A 21,814-nucleotide genomic window follows, 5' to 3' on the forward strand; every position below is an offset into this window, starting at 1 on the left:
GTCGAAGGACGCTCTCAGCTCCGCGCCCACCTCGCGGCCTCAAGCCCGCTCCGAGCCGGAGGCCTGCGGGGAAGCGGCGGCCCGGTGTTCCGAAAGGAACGCCCGGAGGGCCAGGCCCGGGGTCAGCGCGCCCCAGCATCCGGCCGCTGCCGAACAATGGCCGGAGGGGCTGCGGCGGGCGCCGCGGGCGCGGCGGTGCAGGGGCGCCCGGGCGCTGGAAGCCCCGCCCCTCGGCCGGCTCCCTGACAACGCGGGCCGGGCCGCGCCGCCTGCTCCCCGCCCCTCGGCGCCCGGCACCAGGCGGGGCCCCGGCCGGAGCGCTGCAGCCGCAGCCGCTGCTCTGCAGAGCGGGGCCCGGGGTCGGGGCCGGGGCGCCCTCGCTCCCACCTTCTTCCGCCGCTATGAACCAGGGAAGTCCGGGGGACTGGGCCCCCCTCGACCCCACCCCCGGGTCCCCAGCGCCCCCCAACCCCTTCGTGCATGAGTTACATCTCTCCCGCCTCCAGAGGGTTAAGGTAAAGTGTGAGCGGGGGGCGTCGGAAGGACTCGTGGGCATAGGAAAAGGAGGCCGTTTAGAGCCCAGGCAAAGATGGGGATGGGGATCCGGAAAAGAGGTGGGCGAGAGGCTTGCGGGGAGGATGTCCGGGGGAGCGCACGTGGGGGCGGCAGGGGTGGGCGAGAAGTCCTTGGAGAGGGCGCGGGCTTGGGCGATGGATAGCTCGAAGGTGTGGAAGAATTGACTAGCTGAGGATAGAGGACCGCAGGAGACCCAGGGGTAGGGGAGATGGAAGATACTGGGAAATGCGGTTTACATCCTGCGGAGACCGATGAACTAGGATGGAGGTGGAGGCTACGGAAAGCCGGGGGTGGGGGCAGGGGCGTGCTGAGTGCTTCTGTGAGGCTCTGAATCAGAGGGAAGACGTCTCTAGACCCATAGCCTGCGCCCCTGTGCCGATCCAACACCCCCCTCTTTCCGCTCCCCCCCTTCCCCGCACTGCAGCACCTCCTGGTGGGGGGTAGGGAGGCTGAGAAGGGGGCTGGCTACAGGAAGTGGAGAGCCGCACTAGCCTAGGGGAATTGGGGAAGGGAGTGTCCAAGGTTTCTGCCACCCTCACTGCCCCTGAGGCTGGCTCGTGGGGCTCAGTTTGTTTACCTGCACTCTCCCCGGGGCATCCCTAGGAGTCACCCTGACTCCTGGCAACCCCTACCCTGCGGAGTAGGGCCACGCTCTTCTCCCCTACCCCCACCCCACCCCCCAGGCCTAGGGGAGTGCTGTTGAGTGGAACTAGGCTGGCCTGGACCTAAAAAGTGGACCTCTGTGTGTTCCAACTCTCTACCACCTCCCAGGGCCAAAGTAGAAAGAACTATGCACCTGGTTTCTCTTGGACATAGGAGCTATTTATGGAATGCGAGGTGGGGGAGGGACTTTCTCCAGCCTACTCTCCATCAAGCACTGTGCTGGGCGCCTCCACGGGGGTTATCATTAAAAGCTCTTAACAGCCTTACCAAGTGACAGATGCGTTTTATGATTTAAAAAAATCAGGTCCGATCCTAATAATGAGGTCCCTGATCCTATTAATCCTTTATCCTCTCGCCTTTATTGGTATCTTCATCTCCCCCTTGGATTCCGGCCCCGTCTTCTGTTCCCACACCACCTGTCTCCTGATGCACAGGGCGTGATGGCTCTCTGCTTCATGCTTGTGGGAGAAGCGAAGCAATGGAGAGTGTCTCCCAGTCCTGAAGTGGTGTTTTCTCCCACCCTCTGCAGCTCTGCCTCCTGGGGGCACTGTTGGCCCCCATCCGAGTGCTTCTGGCCTTCATTGTCCTCTTTCTCCTCTGGCCCTTTGCTTGGCTGCAAGTAGCTGGTCTTACGGAGGCGCAGCTTCAGGAGCCAATCACAGGATGGAGGAAGTAAGTGGGGGGTCAGCCCCCAGAGACCCTACTTCTCACTTCTCTTCCCTGTTACCCATTCTGCTCCCTCTTTGAGAAGAAACGGAGGGAGGGTTCTGAAGCTCTGCTACCCAGCCTAGGTAGGTGAGATGAGTCCGCCAGGCCCAGACCTGGTACCCAGGACCTTAGCTCAAAGTGATGCACCCTGATATGTCCCAAAGGAGGCAGACTTCAGCCCCTCGGCAGAGGGATAGAAGACAAGAGAAAGGCAGCGGCTTTTCTGGGTGCCTAGGCCTGGGGGGGGGGGGGGCGGTGAGTGAGGGACAGAATCACCGCCTCTGCTGATGCCCAGCCTTGTCCTGCAGGACTGTGTGCCACAACGGGGTGCTGGGCCTCAGCCGCCTGCTCTTTTTCCTGCTGGGCTTCCTTCGAATTCGCGTTCGGGGACAGCGGGCCTCTCGCCTTCAAGCCCCTGTCCTTGTTGCTGCTCCCCACTCTACTTTCTTTGACCCCATTGTTCTGCTGCCCTGTGACCTGCCCAAGGTTGTGTCCCGAGCCGAGAACCTTTCCGTGCCTGTCATTGGAGGTGAGAGCATAAAAGGGGTGAAGGGGAGAGATGACAACTCTGAGCAAAAAAGGCAGGAATCGAGGATGCTCTGGAGAGAACTGGCCTCAAGGGGGAAGGGAGAGGTTAGAAGGGAAATCAGCGGTTGCTGGCAAATGAGATGCAAATGGATACTGTTTGTGAACCAACCCCTTAGATTCTGAGGGCTGGTGCTTAGAGGTGTTGGAAGGACCTCTGATCACTTGCTTAAAAGGACCAAAATATAGTAAAAGGAGGGTCCTCAGGGCAGAGAGATCACTGCGAAGCATCTCCTACTGCTGAAGGGGAGGCTGCGGATATTAATGCCACTGGGTAGGAACCAAGTGACTCCTTGTATCCTCTCTGGACCCCAGCCCTTCTTCGCTTCAACCAAGCCATCCTAGTATCTCGGCATGACCCGGCTTCTCGGCGCAGAGTGGTGGAGGAGGTCCGAAGGCGGGCTACCTCAGGAGGCAAGTGGCCCCAGGTGGGTAAGAGTCTCAAGATCTCACCTTTTATGTGCTCCCAAAGAGGCTTCTCTTTCCTCTCTTCCCTTCAGGCTACCCCACCTCATTCTGGTCCCTCGGGTTTTTTTCCCCCCAGGTACTATTCTTTCCTGAGGGCACCTGTTCCAACAAGAAGGCTTTGCTTAAATTCAAACCAGGTGAATAAAATGATAGTGGGTGGTAGGGCTGAAGGAAAAAGGAGCCCCAGATTTGGAGGGGGACTCTGGAATAACCCAAGAAGTGGAGCAGGGATCCTAGGGAAGAGAGACAGGGAACTTCCTCGCTGACACTGAAAAGTCTCTAGGAGTCAGAAAGAAAATTACAAATGAAACGGAGCCAGATCAGATATCGTTTCAGAACTGTCCCAGACCCTGACACTTGGTGCCTTCTAGCTACCTCCATGAACTAACCTCTGCCTGGGGGGGTGGGGGTGGGGGTGGAAATGGGATTCAGGAGCCTTCATTGCCGGGGTTCCTGTGCAACCTGTCCTCATCCGATACCCCAACAGTCTGGTGAGTCTTGAGTCCAAGAGAGGAGGCGGGGGAGCCCAAATCCACCCTAAATCAGTGAAAACTTATAGTGTTGCCGTGGGATGTGCACATGGGGTGGGGGAGGGGGCAGGTCCTCTGCCCAAAGAGGATTGGCCAAGCTCCAGGGAAAAAGAGTAATGCCTTTCTCCCCTTACCTCTGCTTCATCTCTAGGACACCACCAGCTGGGCATGGAGGGGCCCTGGAGTGTGAGTCTTGGTGTTCCTGGGGTGAGGGTGGGGGGCAGAGCCCATCAGAGATTTCCTGGCCCATCTTCCAATCTCCAGACAAGGCAAACGGACCTTCTTCACTGTCAGATTGAGGGAACTCTAGAGAAGAGGCTGCCTGTTTGCCTGTTTTGTTCTCACTTCCCGATGTAATCTGGAAGTGCTTTCAGCCATCCCACCTAATCGTTCCTGCTGTGACTAGAGCTCCTTTGAACTCAGCGTCCAGTGTTTCTGAGCGATCTCCCTCAGTCCTCCCTTGAGAGCCAGCACAGTTGCCTCCCCTTTTCTGCGGTTACTCATACCTCTTCTCTGGCAGTTCCTCCTCACGCTTGTCCCTGCCGTGCTCTCACTTTCCCTCCCAGCTTCTGGCCCTTCCCTCTGTCTCCCAACTGCACATTTACCTAGCTCACTGTGTGGTTAGGGGTCCATTTTTATACGAATGGGCAGAACTTTCCCACTCCCCTCCTCAGGGTGGGAGGCCCCATACTTAGGGATTGGTGAGCATCTGAGGTCTCTCTTCTCTTAGACTGAAAGTCCTCTGGCTCACAGCCTCTCAGCCCTGCAGCATCGTGGACGTGGAGGTATGACACCTCCCCACCCTCCCCACCGCTACTGTGGGTGGGGAGGGGAATGGGCATCAGCTGACCCTTGAAGGGAAAAGAGGGTGGGAGTGCTCACCCATAGCACTGAGGTCCTGATGAGGTGTGTGCGTGCGTGCGTGTGTGTGTGTGTGTGTGTGTGTGTGTGTGTGTTTGTTTCAGTTCCTCCCTGTGTACCACCCCAGCCCGGAGGAGAGCAGGAACCCCACCCTCTATGCCAACAATGTCCAGAGGGTAATGGCACAGTGAGTATCCCAAAAAATATTTCCTGGAGCAGATACACAGGACATAGAAAGCACAGGGGTGGGTGGAAGGCTGAGGTTCCGAGGCAGAGATGCGGGGGGGTGGGCAATGGGATGGGCTCTGCACAGCTGAGACTGGGAGTGGTTGAAGGGGCCTGGTCTCCTCCCTGTTCAGCAGCCCAGACTCGGTAATGAACCCTCAGAAGACTCTTCTTCCTTGTTGCCTCACTCCATTCCATCGCTTTTCATCCTGTAGGGCCCTGGGCATTCCAGCCACTGAGTGTGAGTTTGTGGGGAGCTTACCCGTGATTGTGGTGGGCCGGCTGAAGGTCTCACTGGAGCCGCAGCTCTGGGAACTGGGAAAGGTGCTTCGGAAGGCTGGGTAGGTGACCTCGAATGTAAGGGTATGGGCAGTGTCACTTACGGATAGAAGAAAAAAAAGAGAGAAATGGGAAGAAGGAAAGAAAGTCTTAAAAAAATAAGTGGGAAGGTAGAGGATTTTTTTTTAAGATAATGGAGTAAAAGGAAGGAGGTAAAAAGAAAGGGAAAGATATATAATAAGCCCAGTGAGAAAAGGAGGAATGGCTCTCAAAGAACTGTGAGTTAGAGTCCATCTTAGAAAAACACCAGATATGCCTGTGCTGGGGACTCTTGGGGCTGGGGCCAAGGTCCAGGAAGAAGCTGAGTAAACTCTCTGCCTTCAACAATTCCATTGTAGGCTGTCCCCTGGCCGTGTGGACACTGGGGCAGAGCCAGGCCGGAGTCGAATGATCAGTCAGGAAGAGTTTGCCAGGCAGCTACAGCTCTCGGACCCCCGGACAGTGGCTGGAGCCTTCAGCTACTTCCAGCAGGTAAAGGAGCTAGGACTCATAGGTCAGAACCCAGGCCTTGCCCTCCAGGCTGATGTGCTCAGGCTTTAAGGATACTATCCAATTGGCCACATGGGTGGCCAGTTTGGAACCTGCCCTGGATGTTCTAACAGCCGTTGTTGGATGGCCATCTCCTGAGATCCGCTGGGGGATTCGTTTTTTATATAGAGTATCCAGTGCACTGAAGAGCAATGCTATCATTGTTGTGGGAAGGAACAATGGAGAAATAATTGGTCAGTGAGGTCCATAAGTTTCTGAAGCCACTTTAGAGATTAGCAAAGATGGGGGCACCATATAACCTTGTGGGGCACCTCCGAGTGGTGGGAAGATCACATACGGAGAACATGGGACGGGTTAGTTGGGTTTGAGACTCAGAGATCTTTGCAGTACTTTTTAAAAATAACCCATAGCTTCTCTAGGGGATTCCTGAACTATCTCAAGAATTTTGGCACTCCATAGATTTCCTGGAACTTAACCAAGTTTTCCTGTTGAATTATAATAATCCCAGAAGATTCTTAATGTTTGCAAACAACCACCACTGACCCCAAAGAGCTCTTCCTGGTCTAAGATACCTAACATCATGGCTTTCAACATCCTTTAAAGGGACAGAGAGTGTTGATTTCTTAGATTGGGGCCGACTGTGTCTGAAAGGAGCTTCTCCACTAAAGCCTGTAGCAGAGCAGAACCAAAACTGGAATAGCGTGGTTTCACCCGGGCAGGCATCCTCCTTGAGGTTTTTTTGGTAAGAAATTACACCAGTGGGCCCTTTTTAGTCTGTTGGACCAGTTCTCCAGCATAGGCTGAGTCAGCTGAGAACCAGTTTTTCCAGCATGGGGTATATCAGAAATTTGATGGTAAGTTCAGCATTCCTGAGGGAGTCCCTAACACTCACAGGCGATCCCTTTCAGGAGAGCTTCGTCACCAGGTGACGTGGAGAGAGCTCGAGCGAACCCGTGACCTGAGAGAAATCCTGGGAATCCTGGAGAGTTTAGAGCTCACAGCTCTGAGGGAAGCAGACACAGGGGTCATCCCTGTGCCTGCTGAGAAGAGGGAGGAGCCAAAACCCACGGCAGGAGGGAGGACATTGGCCCTCATCCTGCCCCGGTTTCTCCCTCCAGGATGGCCAAGGTTTGGTGGACTTTCGAGATGTGGCCTTGGCCCTGGCAGCTCTGGATGGGGGCAGGAGCCTGGAGGAGCTGACTCGCCTGGCCTTTGAGGTATCAGGGAGGTGGGGGGGGTTGGCGTGGCCATGCCTACCCCACCCAGAGGCTTCTGTGGGGTGCTGCTCCCAGCAGCTTCTAGATAGTAGGTGCTCAGTATCCACCCCAGGGCCCCAGCGTTGAGACCTGCCTGAGAACAGGGCAAGGGCAGCAGCTGTGAGTTTTTAATTCCGCACAAAGGGCTGAGTGGGGGTGGCAAGGAGTCAGGGAGGGCCTGTACTCCGCACTCTCGGAAGAGGAGGAACCTGTCAGGCAGACCTGCAGGGCGGTATGGGGCCATGGCAGGAAGACAGGGCTTGACTTGCGTCCCTTTCTGTGTCAGCTCTTTGCCGAGGAGCAAGCAGAGGGGCCTGGCCGCCTGCTGTACAGACAGGGCTTCAGCACCATCCTGCACCTGCTGCTGGGGTCACCCCGCCCTGCTGCTGCGACTTTGCATGCTGAGCTGTGCCAGGCGGGACCCCACCAAGGCCTCTCCCTCTGTGAGTCACTGCCTTCTCTGCCAAGAGGGCTTGGGCCACCATCAGCACCGGGCTGGGAGGGGACAAGGGCGGGGGGGGGGGGGGGGCGGGGGGGGCGGGGTTCATCCTCTGAGAGGTGAGGACGGAAGCTTGGATTTGAGAAGTGAAGCTGGGAGAGATGAGAGGGACGGGACATAACCAATTCTAAAAAAGAACAGGGCCACCCTCTTCCCCTCCTCCTTAGATCCTTTGGCCTTTTGCCTTCTCACTCTTGCCTGTCCAGGTCAGTTCCAGGCCTTCTCTCTCCACGACCCACTCCACGGGAAGCTCTTCAGCACCTACCTGCGCCCCTCCCTGAAACCACAGGCCTCAGTCCCCGGCAACCCCATGTCTCTGGCCAACGGGACTGTGCCAGCACCCAAGCAGAAGGGCGACTGAGCGCCTCGACCTCCCCAGCTCGCCTCCGGCCTGCCGTGTGCCTCAAGCCCGTTTCTGCTCCTGCTTGATTTTTTTGTTATTGTTGTTGTGTTTGTTTTTTTTTAAGTTGATTTTCGGTTTTTGTTTGTTTGGGTATTTTTTTTTTGTAAAAAACTATTTTATATATAAATCTAAATATATATCTATATCTATTTAAAAAAAATAAGGCTGTTACATTGATAGTATCAGCTGGGAACAAAAGGGATTAATGGTTGCAGGCTGCCCATTGGACGATCCCAGAGGTTCCCAGGGTCAGTCCTCCTGGCCATTGCTGGATGAATCCTCACTTCCAGGTGGACTAGATGGGGCTCTTTCCTGCACAGAAATCATGCCGATGTCAAAGCCTCCCCTTCTGTTGTCATAACCCTATATATGCACATATATATATATGCACATTTTAACGGGCTTCCTCATGAACCTCTTTTCAGCCTATTCCCTCTTGCTCTGTCCTCATTAGAGATTAAAAAATAGCTAACTACCATTTTATATTTAATAATCCCACTGGGAATGATTCCCCCTCATGGTGGGAGCAGAGAGCTGTGTCCGTAGCAGCCGAGAGCCTGCCCTGCAGCTCAGACCAGGCTCAGGAGGGTGTTCTTTTGCCAGGGGATGGATGAACGGAGGGCATTTAAGTCCCTTCTGTCCAGCCTCTTCAAGGAAGCGGGGGGAAAAAAACAAGGGCCCCCCCCCCAAAAAAGGTGCTATCTAGACAAGAGTTATGGAAAATAATTAGATTTAGGAAATTAGATATCTAACCCAGAGATCTGACAGGTTAAAAAAAAAAAAAAGGCATCTTTCTATCTTACAGACTTTCAAAGGGAGACAGACAATGTGGCCTGTCCTGAGAAGCACTCCCCAGCATCAAGTCCAGGCTCTTCCTGAAGGGGAGGGATGAAGGGATCACTGGCGGCTTCTCAGGACAGGAGCTCATCAGGGAGCGTGGATAAGGCTGGAGGCTGGAGTGGTATCTAGATCCAGGGAATCCGGAGCCCCCTCCCACCCCATCTGGCAGTGAAGACATGAACACGAAAGGGCACATTGCAAGCATTTTCCAACAACCAAAAAATCTTTATTTTTCTTTGCCCCATACAACTTCCAAAGGTACTCCTCCACCTCCCGCCGAGGGGACCGCCTCCAGCCTAGCCAGTGTGACCTCCCCACACTTGCTACTTCTGCAGAACAACAAAATAACATGGGGTTGAGAACCAGTCTCTGCTGGTGAGCAGCTGGGGTGAAAACTCTGGGGGACCGACGTTTAGGGATCAGCAGGTGGGCTAGGAGGGTCCTGCTGTCCCTTACTGACTACGCCGCCGTTTCTTCCTTCGGCTGGTGACAGAAGTGTCACGCCGCCTTTTACGAGGCTGTGAGGCTCGAACCACTCCCAGAGCCAGGGGCTTCTCCCCAGAGATGCCAAGGTCAGCTGCCTGGTAGGGCCTCTTTTCGGCAGGAGCTAGACCTCCACTGAGAGTTCCCTTCCCAGACTTGGCGACAGGATGTGGAGACTGGCCAAGGTCTCTTGCCTCAGCAGAGAGGGAGTGGGATGCTCTCTGGACCCCCCGCCCTCCCGTCGAGGGCAGGCCTGAGGCAGGGGGAAAACTGAAGGGAGGCCCCCTTGGTGGCGACAGGCTAAGTTTGGAGGCCAAGAGGTAGGCAAAGCTGGAGAGTTCCTCATCCTCCCCCTCCTCCCCCTCCTACCGCTCCTCCAGCTCCTCCTCCTTCCCTTTGGCCCCATCCCTTGAGCTGCATGTTTCACTGACAGGAGAGCTTTCTGTCAGAACTAAGGCATCCCTGGCCCCCCATCTAGAGGAAGTGCTTCCAAGGCCCTGGTGAGGAGATGTTGACTTGGCGGTCCCATGTGCGTAAGGCTCTTGATTCCCTGGTAAGGGAGCAAGGTCTTCAGGCTTGGATAAATCAGTATCCTCCCTGCCCTCTCCTTGGGGGTCATAGGAGTTAAAATTTGGCGGGTGGGTATCCTCAATGACCGCTAGCTGGAGGCCACAGGCATCTCCAGTATCTAGTATGGTGACATGGTCTGTGGTTTCCACCTGAGGAGAGACGGAATGGCCTCTGCTTCCCACCTCCAGGCTGGCCTCGGGGAAGGGGGACATACCCTGGGTCCCCAGCACAAGGATATTGCCTTGACATGCAGGCTGAAGAGTTTCTTTGGGAACCCCCGGTGTGGGCGCGTGGATACTACTTCCCAGCAAAGGGGGGCAACCTTCAGCCCACAGACGGCTGGGATCCCCTGTAGCCTCAGGGCTCTGTTCTCTATTTTCCTTGGGCCTCACAAATGGGCCGTTGGCCCTCAGAGGTCCCGGCAGGCTGCAATAGTCTGCCTTTTGCAGGGTAGCCCTGCTGTCTGTGCCTCCACAGGGAATGGCACTGCTCCCCCCATCCCCAGGTGCTGCGGTCTCTCCAGGACCCAGAGAAATGTTGCTTCTGGAGCCCAGTACCTGACAGCCTCCCCAATGCTCAGTGACACATTCCCCATCGTGGAAGTTCTCTATGACCTCCTCAATTTGTGAGGGGAACTCCAAGGCCACAGCATCCAGCTCACTGCTCAGCCAAAGTCCTGGACTGAGAGAGGCTCCGTCCCCCTCCCTGTCACCAGGCGCTCTAGGGGACAGGTTCTGATCATAACCCTGAACCACGGGAGGACCTTTGTCATCTCCCCACATGGCTCCCGAAGAGCCTTCCTGGGGCACTGCTAGTGGCTCAAGCCCTTGAGGAAGCACTCCAAGACCCCCTAGCTGCTGGCCTGTCTGCAACCCCAGGACCCGCTTTTCTAACCCCTGTCCTTGCAGGGGAGCCAGGTCTTCGAGTCCCACATCCAAACGGGGAACTATCTCAGGCTGGGGGCCTTCCTGCCAACAAAGGGGCAGAGTCTCAGAAGTTCTGTCAGCCACCAGGGGGTGCCCGGGAGACCTAGCCCCTCCCAGGTCGTTGTCCTGAGGTGGGGATATTTGACTTGCAGTCTTCCCAGCCCCTCTTTCCTCCGTATTTAAGGACCCTCGAGTTCCCTGTGGAGCTGTAGGTTCTAGCTGCAGGTCCCAGCTGCTGGGGGACGACAAAGTGTCCCCGTCTCTGCACACGCCCCTTGGGCCATCTAGGGCCCGCTCCTGCCCACCATGCTCTTCTCTCACCCGTTTTCCTGGAGAAGTAGCCTTTCCAAGGTGAACGGTGCCCCCAGCCGCCCGCGGCCCAGGTGAGGGCCGAAGCCGCCCACCCCCATCTTCATCCTCATCAGAAACAGAAGGACTGGAGTCTGATTGAGCTCCACTGCAACTAGGAGGGGCCTCTGCATCCTCCACTTCCAGGGCCAGGAGTCTCTTCTGGACCAGCTGGAAGGAGAGTAGACAAGCATTGTCCGATACATGGCCGTGAGAAGGGGTGGCTGAGGGGGTGGTGAGGAGATGGTACTTGGACAGGGCAGGGAATGCAAGCAAGCGGCCTGAGTCATGGTATCAGAAACAGATACCATAGCTCTTCTCTTCAGCCTTCTTGGGTCTTATTCCCATGCTTTGACCCCCTGTGCTTGCTCCCCTTTTCCTGTGTTTCCACAGTCTCTTGCCTACTTGTTCTGCACCGGAATCCCAATCCTGAAGCTGTCTTGTCTCCAGAAATCATACCAACCAAGACAGTGTAGGGTTAGTTAAAATCATGCAAGCTGCTTATTCTGACATTTCCTACCTCCCAGGTTTACCTGGGCAAGACTGAGTCCTTCCTCTTGCTCCAGCTCCTCAGTTAAGGCCAGTGGGTCCCTCTCCTGTTCTGGGGACAGCAGATCTGCCAGAAACCGAGGATGAATGACGGCCTCCACCTGGGGAACAGAAGAAAATGGTGATCGGAGTCCCTGACAGGAAGTAACCTGGGAACCAAGAGCCTCTAGAGAAGAAGCCAATGTGTCACCCTCCCCCAGCCCTTCCCTGGGGTTGTTATTAACTGTGACCACCACCGGCTGTACACATTCACATGTGTCCATGCACGTACACACATTTCTCAGTAGGAAGACAGCCTAGTTCCTAACTGCCTCAGGAAAAACCCTAGGTCGTTAGTCCCCTGGAGTTTCGAACCCGGGATCTGCTAGAAACCAGACACCCAGATCCAGCCCACCTTGGAGACAAAGACCTCCTGAGAACAAAGCTCATCGATGTAGCTTAGGAGGCCTGGATCTGGATACATCCCTTCCTCCTGCTGCTGCTGTTCTTCCTCTTCCTGTTTTCCGTCTGCCACCAACTGACTCCCCACGAGCCCGTCCATGATGTCAGTATACTCCTTCACAGCTTCCGGGGGGATCTCCTTGGGGGCCTCAGGAACCTGAGGCCTCTGCGTTTTGCGCTGCCGCCGGCGGGGGGCCCGTGCCTTGGAAGCCGCCTTTTTGGGAATGTACGCTAAGGGAAGAGACGCAAAGGAGGAATGGCGGGTGGCACAGGGACTGTGGCTTCTGCCTCCCAACCTTGCGTTGGTCAGGGCAGCAATGTGGGTACGCTGGAAGGATGACAGGCTGGATCAGGCCTGAAACAGGACCAGCTGTGGGAGCAGATTGTGGAGCTGGAGGGTCCAAGACAGTGCCTGCATGAGGCATCTGGAAACCCCTGAAATTCTGAGCAGTCCTCCGATCCAGCCCCCATTTCTTAGGCAGATGAGGTATTATGTGCCTCCTGTACATCTTCAGTTAGAAAGTAGTTGGTTTACTTGGCCAAGATCAGTTTGGGACAAAGGGAACCTGGGAAGCCAGCCTCCTACGTATGTATGTCCTGCTTAGAACATCACTGCCACCCCCAAGAGGGATAGTGACAGAAGCAAGGGCGATGCCTTCCCTAGTGCACGACTGCCCTGTGTACACCTCCCTTTGAGCCTTGGGCCCCAAGCTCCGGTTGGAATGAGGTAGTCTTACCTGGCTGCTGGCTAACCTCAGGGGCAGGGAGCCCTGGAGGGTTGAGTTTCAGAGGGGCTGCGGGAGGCAGGCCCTGGGACCCATTCGTCAGCTGTGTGTTCTGAATCTGCATCTCCTCTTCGGCCTCAAACTCCATGAACCTGCAGAGGGTTGAGGGAGGGCTGGACAGTGCCGAGAAGGCCAGACACCAGGAGGGAGGTGTTCACAGACGGCCCAGTAACCGTTCCGGGGAAACCTCACAAGATCACGACAGAGTCCCTTACGTGCAGTCATCCCTTGGGAAACTCGTTGAGAAAATGAATGTTGAGCTTCTCCAGGGCAGAGCCATCACTTTCACTTCTATTTCATCCCTGATCTCACCCAGCATCATGGAGGATGTACAGCAGCAATTCATACAGCCTTGTTGAAGTCAGTCAGCCCTAGGCAAAGCCTAGCGGGATCCTACCAGCCTGCCCTACAAGGCCTCATCTGCCTCTACCTACAACCCTAAAGGAGGACTGAAATCCTACAGCAGGGCCTGGGGTTGCAGTTCAAGGCAGTTCCCACCAGGAGGCAGTGCTGAGATCCAAGTCCTGAGGCTGGAACTGGGTGTCAGGAAGAGTAATTCTAGGAGGTATGGGTCCAGAAGGGAGGAAATGGAAACTTAAGTTTTGGAGGAAAGGGTTCATTTTCCCCAGAGTTATTTCTTTAACCAAGGCGATGGTCATGGAAAATGAGGGATAAGAGCCAGGAGACCATTCTGGGCATCCAGGACCTTCCCCTGACCAACCTCTGCAAGCACCAAGCCCTCCCTGGGATAACAGGGTAAATGATTTTCTGTGCCACTCTTTCCAGAGGAGGAGTGGTCCCAAGGTCGGCATCAGCAGCCACCTGCTACCCGGTCAGTGCGACAGGAAAGAACTTGCCCAGTAGGGCTTATGTCCTCATTGCTAGGTCCCTTTATAAGGAATTTTTACACCAATTGGGCTTCAATCCCATTCTAAGAGCTTCAATATCAAGGACCTATATGTATAATTCAGGATCTGGGGGAGGGAGAGCTTTCAAGGTGAGAGGACAGAAAAACCCAAGAGTCAAGGGGGTGGAAGCAGTGAGAATCCGGGAGACCCCATTCTAGTTTACACCACTCCTCCTAGTATCCCTTTTAATAAGTACCCACACACCCCAATCCACGCCTCTTACCTGCCCCCATCCATCCCTCCACTACACAGCACCCCTCAGGAGAATGAGGGTTGGTTCAACTCACTTTTCTGCCATCTCATAAAAGATCATCCGGTCAAAGTTGCTGGTGTGTTCCCACTCCTGCACAGCCCTTGGCAGCCCCTCCTCCAGGGTCATAGTGGGCTTCAGCCGGGCCAGGGAGCGAAGCACTGGGCTAAAACCCCACTGGGTCAGTCATGTTTTACAACGTGCCCCCCCATCCACCTGTCCCGACAAACACCAACACGCACCCCCTTGTCCCTCAGCAGAGCTAACTTGCCCCCCAATCCTTGTCACATCCCACCTCTGGTTAGACTTCCAGACCCCCAACCTCCCATCCACCCATCTACCATACTGGACTGTCTTCTCGCTGAAATTCTCAAATGTCACACAAAATCAGATGACTGTTTCTGCTCCCCACTTTTGAAATCAACCACCCCTAATTCTCACAGCGCTATCCTCAACTAAACATGAGGAAGAAAGCACTCATGTTATTAAATTAATGGATTCATTATACAGTAGGCTTAACCCTGCCCAAAGGCTCTTGCTTTTCAAAAAAGGCACTACCTAACCCAAATGAATCTCTAATTAAAGGTTGTGTGGTGTTTTTATTTGTTGGTTTTTAAGTGTTTTTTTTTTTTTTTTTTTTTTTTGGCCTCTGGGATACCCTCACAGACAGTCAAATATCAATACTCTTTAAGTTCTTTATGATTCATTTTTGCCCTTCTGACTTGCCAGAGTCCTCAAGCACTGTGCCTAGAATCACCTGCTGACACTTGTTATAATTAGGGATTTCGGCACCCCAGGATCTCGGGACTCAGTATTTTACCATCTTCCTGGGCGACTGTTACAGAGAGTCTGGGTTGCATTTTGGAGGAGCCCCTGAGCATGGAGAACAGGAAGAGGCCAGGAGTTAGAAATCCAGCCTGCTAAGGGAACTCAGAGACATCTGGAGAAGGCAGGGAGCTGGTAAGGGGATCTACACCAAGGACTCTGGGGGAGACTTTTGATTTATTCACTCCAGAGTCAGGGTGGAAAGGGAGATTCCTTCAAGAGCTCAGAGACTGGGAAAGCAACGCACCTCTTTTTTAAATCCAGTAAAACGTGGCATGTTACATAGTGGTTTACACAGAACACCGAGAGTGCGGTGCAGTAAGGGAAGCGGTGGGTCTAGGGGAGAAGAAGAGAAAATTCCCCAGATGGCTGGCTAATGACTTGGCTTTATAGACACAAAAGACAGCTCTTGACCCCTGGGGTCCCAGGCTAAGCATCCATTCACATAGACATTCTGGCCTTTTGTGAATTCTCTTCCTCTTCTCTCCGTTGCCTTTTTTAGAATAATAGTAATAATACTAGCAGCTGCAACTAAAGAAGGCATTCTCTGTGCCAGGTGCTCTGCTAAGCACTTCACAGGTAATAACTTATTTCACCTCAGCAACCCGCTGAACTTGGTATAATCATCCCCTTTCTAGATGAGAAGACTGAGGGCAAGGTAGTAAATGTGGAGCCCAGGGTCACCAATCTAGCAAGCAGTGGAACCTGGGCCATCGGTCACTAAGGGAGCTCTACCACCTCTCTATGTCAACTTGAACTCAGAATGAAATAGCGGGTGGTGGGACGGGGTGGCACATTCTTTTGCCCGGCCCCCCACCATCCTCCACTCCTACACAAATGGTCAGGGCCCAGCACTCATGCTGCTGGTGTGGACAGCTTAACTCGATGTCAGACGGTAATAAAATAGAATGGAAGGCCCCTGTACTTGGTGTCAGAGACCTAAGCTCCACCCATGGCCCCTCGCTTAAGTCATAGGAAACCTCCGGGCTTCAGTCTTCTCACCTATACATGTGGATTACATTAATATGCTTGCCTGAACTCACAGGGTTGTGAGGATCACTTGAGAGAAGACCCCTGAAAGCTCGTTATAATCTGGGAAGTGGGTAAAGAGGCTTATCATCATCACCATCGTTATGCTTTTGTGTTCTCATAGCCTCGCTAGCACCCTCATGACCTGCCCTCAAGTATTCCTAGATAGCCCAACCTCCTGTCCAACCCAAAGTCCTCCTTGTTTAAAACCGCTAGGATAATTAATCTCAGATCTCCCCACTTACATAAGAAAGCAGGAAAGGGCTTCTGCATCAGGACTTTGAGACAAGTGCCTCCGAGCCAAGGCCTTGTAGCGCTGCCAGCGTCGAAAGTTCTCATAAACACCTTTGGAGGTATAGGAGAGGTCACCCAGTGAGGGTTTAGATTGGGCGGCCAACGGACCTCCTTCTCCAGTTGCCCCGTGTAGCCCTGGCCAAGCCTTTTCTGGGGGCACAATGGGGGCCAGCTGGACAGCTAGTGGTAGAGCCTGAGCATGGAGGCCTGGGAGGCCCTCCTGGCTCGCCCCGACAGCCTTAGTGGGCAGAAGGATCTTCATGTTAGAAGCTGTCATGAATCGAGGGGGAGGACCCTCAGGGGCCCCGCAGGGAGTGCCTGAGGCAATCCAATTGAGGGCTGGCTGAGTAAGGATGAAGTTCTGAGTTTGAGAGGGCTCAGCTGGCCCCCCTTCTGTCTTGACTTTGACAATGACTCCAGCCCCAGTGGGGCCAGGGCCCCCATCCCCCATCACCAACAATGGGCTGGGGAGAGCAGAGAGCACCAGAGGGTTGCCTGGAGAGAATGCTGAAGGCATGGGAGGCTGTGGAGGCTGCTCCCAGGGTGGCTGGTCTGGTGGGCCAGCAGCAGGCTGGGGAAAGGGAATTGCCGTGAAAGGAGACAGGGCGGCACCAGGTGTCATGGTCATATCCAGTCCTGACAGTGGAGATGCTGTTGAGACGAAGAAAAAGAGGGAATGGAGTAGGAGAAAATGAGGTCAGAGGTTAGGTCATGGGAGTTCCATTTAGTCCCTGAACAATCAGAGCACTGATTCTCAACAGGTGAGGGAAGGACTAGGGCGGGGGAACCTGCAGTTTGCAGGTGTCCCCCAAAAGATTTTGACATCCCTTACTCCTAGGTGAGAATTATTGCCCTAGAGAAATTGCAATGACCCTTGGGCCCATCAGCTCAGACTCCCTAACACATGGCAGCCAGCACCCAAGTACCTCTCTTATTCCCATCCACTCCAAACACGTTCAAACCACCTGAACCCTGCCCCCAGCTAGTCTGTGGTCCCTGCCACGGCTCACACAAATGCTGTTCCCTGGAAAGCGTGTGTGGATTAGATGTTTGGTTTCCAGAAATTTTGTTATGTAACAGCCAGGAATGACTAAGAGATAAGGACCAGGAAATGGGTGAGGGGAGGGGTGGCTAAGAAAGGAGGTTTCCACCCTCTTCCCTCTCGTGCTCTCTCTCATTCTCTCTCTCTCAAATAAATAAATAAAATCTTTAAAAAAAAATTAAAAAAAAAAAGGGCACTTGGGTGGCTCAGTTGGTTAAGCGACTGCCTTCGGCTCAGGTCATGATCCTGGAGTCCCGGGATCGAGTCCCCCATCGGGCTCCCTGCTCAGCAGGGAGTCTGCTTCTCCCTCTGATCCTCTTCCCTCTCGTGCTCTCTATCTCTCATTCTCTCTCTCTCAAATAAATAAATAAAATCTTTTAAAAATAAAAAAATAAAAAAAAAGAAAGGTTTCCAGAGCTCTAAGTAAGCTGCTGGACATGTTAAAATTTGGTGGTGTAGACTGTCTGTAGTCCCTCTGCTTGGAAGTCGTAATAGCAGAAATTTAGGGTCCACTATGAACAAGGCACAATGAAGTCTGTAACACAGAAGGTGCTGAGAAGGAGCTCTGTGGACTCTAGGCCAAGAACCCAAGGAAAAATACATAAAATGTGTACTTAATCAATCAGGACATGTGTCTCAGGAGTTTTAATTATCATAATAGAAGATCATTTGCCTAATTTCATACAAGTCTCCTTCCCCTCTAATAAAGAATATTCCCCTGGCAAACTAACAACACTCAGCTTCCACTTCCTGACCACGAAGGAGACATGGAATATGAGCAAACTCATCATCTCAACCACAAAGCAGAGGGCCAGGAGGATTCCGGGAAGTGAAATGGGTCTGAAGGCCTGAGTTCCACAAAAGGAGAAAAAGGTAGAAAAACGGAGAGCATCTCAGGGAAGCCCCATCTCTCATTCCGGTTGGAGCTACCCACCTCCCCTGGCCCTGGGAAATCAAGGGAAACTGCTCCCGGAACTGGAAGAGAAGCCCTCTCTGGGGCAAAAATGTGCCATCAGGCTCTGAGCAGAGGCACTTACAGTACCTTCCAGGCTAGCTTTTGGGAGGACATTCCTCTACAGACTAGGCAACAGATAACCCAGCGGAACAGTTTTCCAACTACAGTCTCCACCCACCCCGCTGAGTAAGATCGAGAGTGGTTCCAGCTCAGTTCTCTCAGGGCATAATTCTAGAGCAGGCTCCAATTGCCTAAAGAAGACACAGGAATTTGGACCTTCCCCTTGAGCCTTCTCTGTGCTGCTCGCACCACACACACCCCTGCCCATGCCACACAAACATATGTTGAAGGGATTCCTCTTCCAGAGAAACAAGTTGCTAACTGCCATCCCTTTTCTATACTTAGCACTTTCCCCTGAGGGGCTTTGATCTGCCTCCCAGGAGGCCCTCTCTTCATCCCCTAACCCAGTGTTAATGGCACAATTTCCTTCCCCAGCCTTCCCAACACTCATGACTTTGCTGGGGTCTAGTGTTCTTACAATCCCTTTAGGTCAGCCCCAAAAGCTGGTCCCCAGGTAAAGTGTCAAATCTGAACTCCCAAGGGTGTGAGCAGGTAGCCAAGAGCTTCCCCACCACTTGCAGACTTACCTCTATCTGAAGCCATCCTCTCAGGTTTGGGCACTAACTGTGGCTGTCTGGAAGCCTCCAGAATGAGACAGTCAGGTCCAGGACCTGGAGAGCAACCTGGCCCCAGTAGATACACAGGGATCCAAGGAAGGAAAGACAAAGATCAGATCAAAACAGAACTAGAATCTAGGAGTCAAGGCATTCCGCAGTGGGGGAGGGGAGGGGAGCAGGGGCAGAGGTAGAGAAAGATGCCAAAGGGCTCTGATAAGTAAGCAGTAACCAGGAATTCCCTCCAAACCAGAGTATGGCAACACAATTGTTGAGTGTCTTTTTAGGGCAGTTTGTAAATTCTGATTCCCAGAAAATGATGACATTTTTATATCTCGGTTACTTATACATTTCTTTATATATATATATAATATATATATTATATATATATATATATAGTTTTATGCCCTTCAAACCCACCCAGTTCTGTAACTGACTTCCTATTAATAGCAGGTTGTGACAGACCCTTGCCTTAATACAATGTTGGCTATATTTTCCAAACCAAATTCAGAGCATATAGTCCATGCACTTAAGGATCAAATAAACAGAATGTTTGAAACTAGGATTGTCTCAGAAAATCAGGGTATATGATTGGCTGTATGCATATCATTTCCTTAGAAAGCTGTCCTGCAGGAGCGCCTGGGTGGCTCAGCTGGTTAAGCAGCTGCCTTCTGCTGGGATCATGATCTCAGGGTCCAGCCCCACCAGGCTCCCTGCTCAGCGGGTGGCCCTGCTTCTCCCTCTCCCTCTCCCTCTCCCTCCGCCTGCCGCTCCCCCTGCTTGTGCTCCCTCACTCACTCTCTTTCTCTCAAATAAATAAATAAAATCTTAAAAAAAAAAAAGCTGTCCTGCAGTCCCAAATAGTCCAGTACTATCAGCTCTGCAGTCCACAGAAGGTTCAGTTTACCCCTGGCTGAAAAGCACCACTCTACCAAAAACTGCCATTCAGCATAAGATTCCAAAATCAAAAAAGCCCTTTTTGTTAAATTATTTTGTTTAAAATTTTTGTTAAATAATTTTAGTTTTTGAAATGGCAAATACATTAACATGGTTCAAAAGTTCATATGCAAAATGTAATATACAGCAAGGGTCCTTCCCACTCCTTTCCTCTGGAACTGATTTCTCTCTCTCTCTCTTCTTTATTTTTGGAACCAATTTCTTTATCCCAGAGGAAACCAATAGTATATTTCTTGTGAATCCTTGCAGAGATATTTTATGCAGCTACAGGTAAATACAGACTATATCCTTTAAAAAAAGAAAAACGCTTTCAGGCTTTTCTTGGTTATAAAATTAACGTATGTTCCAATGTTTTTGCCATGGTAAATAATACTGTAACGATCGTCTTTGTAATATCTGGGTTCCAATTATCATTTTTTAAAACCCGGAGTTCTATAAAGAGAATTTCTACGTTCTTTTAAAAATTCGAAATAACCCTAGGAGGTGCATCATATTATGCTATTATTAGCTACTCACCACTATAGGAAAGAGCGCTGGATTTGTGGTAAAGAGACCTGAGTTTAAATCTTGGTTCGACCACTAAAATATACTTCACCAGTTTCATAAGATAACTTCACGCTCTCTTCGCTGTACCTAATATTGAATACCCATCATGCACTCTTTACCGCCAATACTTTGAAATAGGACGCGGGAACCGGATGTAAAAGAGGGGAGGGAAGAAAATTTTCTTCTTTATATCCCAAGGTAAAGGGGCTCTGAATCCTGGAGCCTTCGTTTCTCCAGGCACTAGAAACCCACTGCCTGTGAAATGGGTGCGCATCTCGAGATAAAGACAGGATTCTATTCATCAATGTTCAACTCATATCCATTCTTACCCCCCTCTAACTTCTAGCAGTGTCTTGCACACAGTGGGCACACTCCACGTGTCTCCCAACGCCAGCAAAGTTGCAACTGGAAGCCAACGCCTGCAAGGTTGCAACTGGGTTGCAACTGGGCCAAATCCTTGCACTAGTCCGCCCCCTTCTGGCCAGTGGAGAGAGGCCTAAATGGACTACATTTCCCGGCAGGCCTTGAGAGAGACTTCCGGCTCTACCGAAAGGAAATTAACAAACACGTGAGACCATCAGAAAAAGTAGCAGACGAAATTAGAATTTCTGGCTTCGGTGTGGTCATGTTTCTCCAGTATTACCTCAACGAGCAGGGAGACCGAGTCTATACGCTGAAGGTGAGGGAAAAAAAAAACGGGTTGTAAATGGTCATGGCAAGAAGCATAGGTGGGAGAAGAGGTTGAGACCCGCCCCCGAATTGCCTGGGTGGGTGAGGGGAACTAGCAAGCCCTGAAGCCACGAGTGGTGGAAGGAGTGTATGACTTGTTGATCTAACCGTCGCGTGTCCTGTTTTCCTGTTTACCTTTTTTCGCGCAGCCTCCTCCCCATCCCAGCCTCTGTCTCCCTTATGACGCCAGTGATTGAGTTTTCCCACCACTCCTGTGCTGAAATTATGTCTCTCTTTATTCCTCGAGCAGAAGCTTGACCCTATGGGACAACAGACCTGCTCGGCGCATCCTGCTCGGTTCTCCCCAGATGACAAATACTCTAGACACCGAATCACCGTCAAGAAACGCTTCAAGGTGCTCATGACCCAGCAACCGCGCCCTGTCCTCTGAGGGTCCCCTAAACTTCATGTCTCTTCTGCTACCCCTCAGAGACTTTCTGAAACCAAGCTCTTCAAACTGTGAGCGTTGAAGCCTTCTTAGCACCCTTGCTCTTTGGAATCCGGTTTCATCGTTGCCCTTGATCATGCTTGTGTAAATCCATCATGGTAGCATCCCTCTTTTGAATCTTCTTTCCATATTTTGAATCACTGCTAGGTTATTAAAATGATTTGAAAAGCTCTTATTTTGTATGTTGTGGGGGAAAAGGCGGGGTTTAAAAACAAAAAAGAGGGAGAGGAGAAGGAAGAGCACCCCAGGGGTACAACAAGAGTACTTGGAAGAAAACCTTCAGTCACTGCTGTAGCAATAGTGCTGTGCGTGATAGGCTGTTGGGGAACAGGAAAAATGGTTCAGAATCTTCCACAACTGTCCCCATTCACTGAAAAATACCCTTGTTCTCCTTTAAGTGATTTCCTGCCCCTTGAAATGACGTTTTGACTCAAAATGGAGGAGTTGCTTGAAAAATTAGAGCAGGGCGCCTGGGTGGCTCAGTCGTTAAGCGTCTGCCTTCAGCTCAGGTCATGGTCCCAGGGTCCTGGGATCAAGCCCCACGTGGGGCTCCCTGCTCAGCCGGAAGCCTGCTTCTCCCTCTCCCACTCTTCCTGCTTGTGTTGTCTCTCTC

At 52.5% G+C, this 21,814-nt stretch overlaps 3 protein-coding genes across 3 annotated transcripts; 2 read left to right on the forward strand and 1 right to left on the reverse strand.

Annotated features, from left to right (window-relative positions):
• Positions 1-264: 264 nt before the first annotated feature.
• On the forward strand, positions 265-7,740 carry LPCAT4 (lysophosphatidylcholine acyltransferase 4). Its single transcript, XM_027568704.2, has 14 exons — positions 265-515; positions 1,769-1,911; positions 2,256-2,476; positions 2,848-2,960; positions 3,077-3,137; positions 3,433-3,491; positions 3,682-3,716; positions 4,261-4,315; positions 4,496-4,578; positions 4,832-4,957; positions 5,294-5,426; positions 6,563-6,661; positions 6,987-7,143; positions 7,406-7,740. The coding sequence occupies exons 1-14, from the start codon at positions 402-404 to the stop codon at positions 7,558-7,560; spliced, it is 1,554 nt and encodes a 517-aa protein (XP_027424505.2). The 5' UTR covers positions 265-401; the 3' UTR covers positions 7,561-7,740.
• A 947-nt stretch (positions 7,741-8,687) lies between these two features.
• NUTM1 (NUT midline carcinoma family member 1) lies at positions 8,688-20,107 on the reverse strand. The gene is made up of 8 exons (XM_027571326.2): positions 19,995-20,107; positions 18,495-18,590; positions 15,802-16,501; positions 13,740-13,868; positions 12,497-12,636; positions 11,713-11,990; positions 11,303-11,419; positions 8,688-10,940 (listed from the first exon to the last, which is right to left on the reverse strand). The coding sequence occupies exons 1-8, from the start codon at positions 20,080-20,082 to the stop codon at positions 9,291-9,293; spliced, it is 3,198 nt and encodes a 1,065-aa protein (XP_027427127.2). The 5' UTR covers positions 20,083-20,107; the 3' UTR covers positions 8,688-9,290.
• Positions 20,108-20,571: 464 nt separating this feature from the next.
• On the forward strand, positions 20,572-21,369 carry NOP10 (NOP10 ribonucleoprotein). Its single transcript, XM_027571138.1, has 2 exons — positions 20,572-20,703; positions 21,004-21,369. The coding sequence occupies exons 1-2, from the start codon at positions 20,650-20,652 to the stop codon at positions 21,142-21,144; spliced, it is 195 nt and encodes a 64-aa protein (XP_027426939.1). The 5' UTR covers positions 20,572-20,649; the 3' UTR covers positions 21,145-21,369.
• The last annotated feature ends 445 nt before the right edge of the window (positions 21,370-21,814 follow it).

This window comes from Zalophus californianus, chromosome 6 (assembly GCF_009762305.2).
Source record: "Zalophus californianus isolate mZalCal1 chromosome 6, mZalCal1.pri.v2, whole genome shotgun sequence".
Taxonomy (NCBI): Eukaryota; Metazoa; Chordata; class Mammalia; order Carnivora; family Otariidae; genus Zalophus; species Zalophus californianus.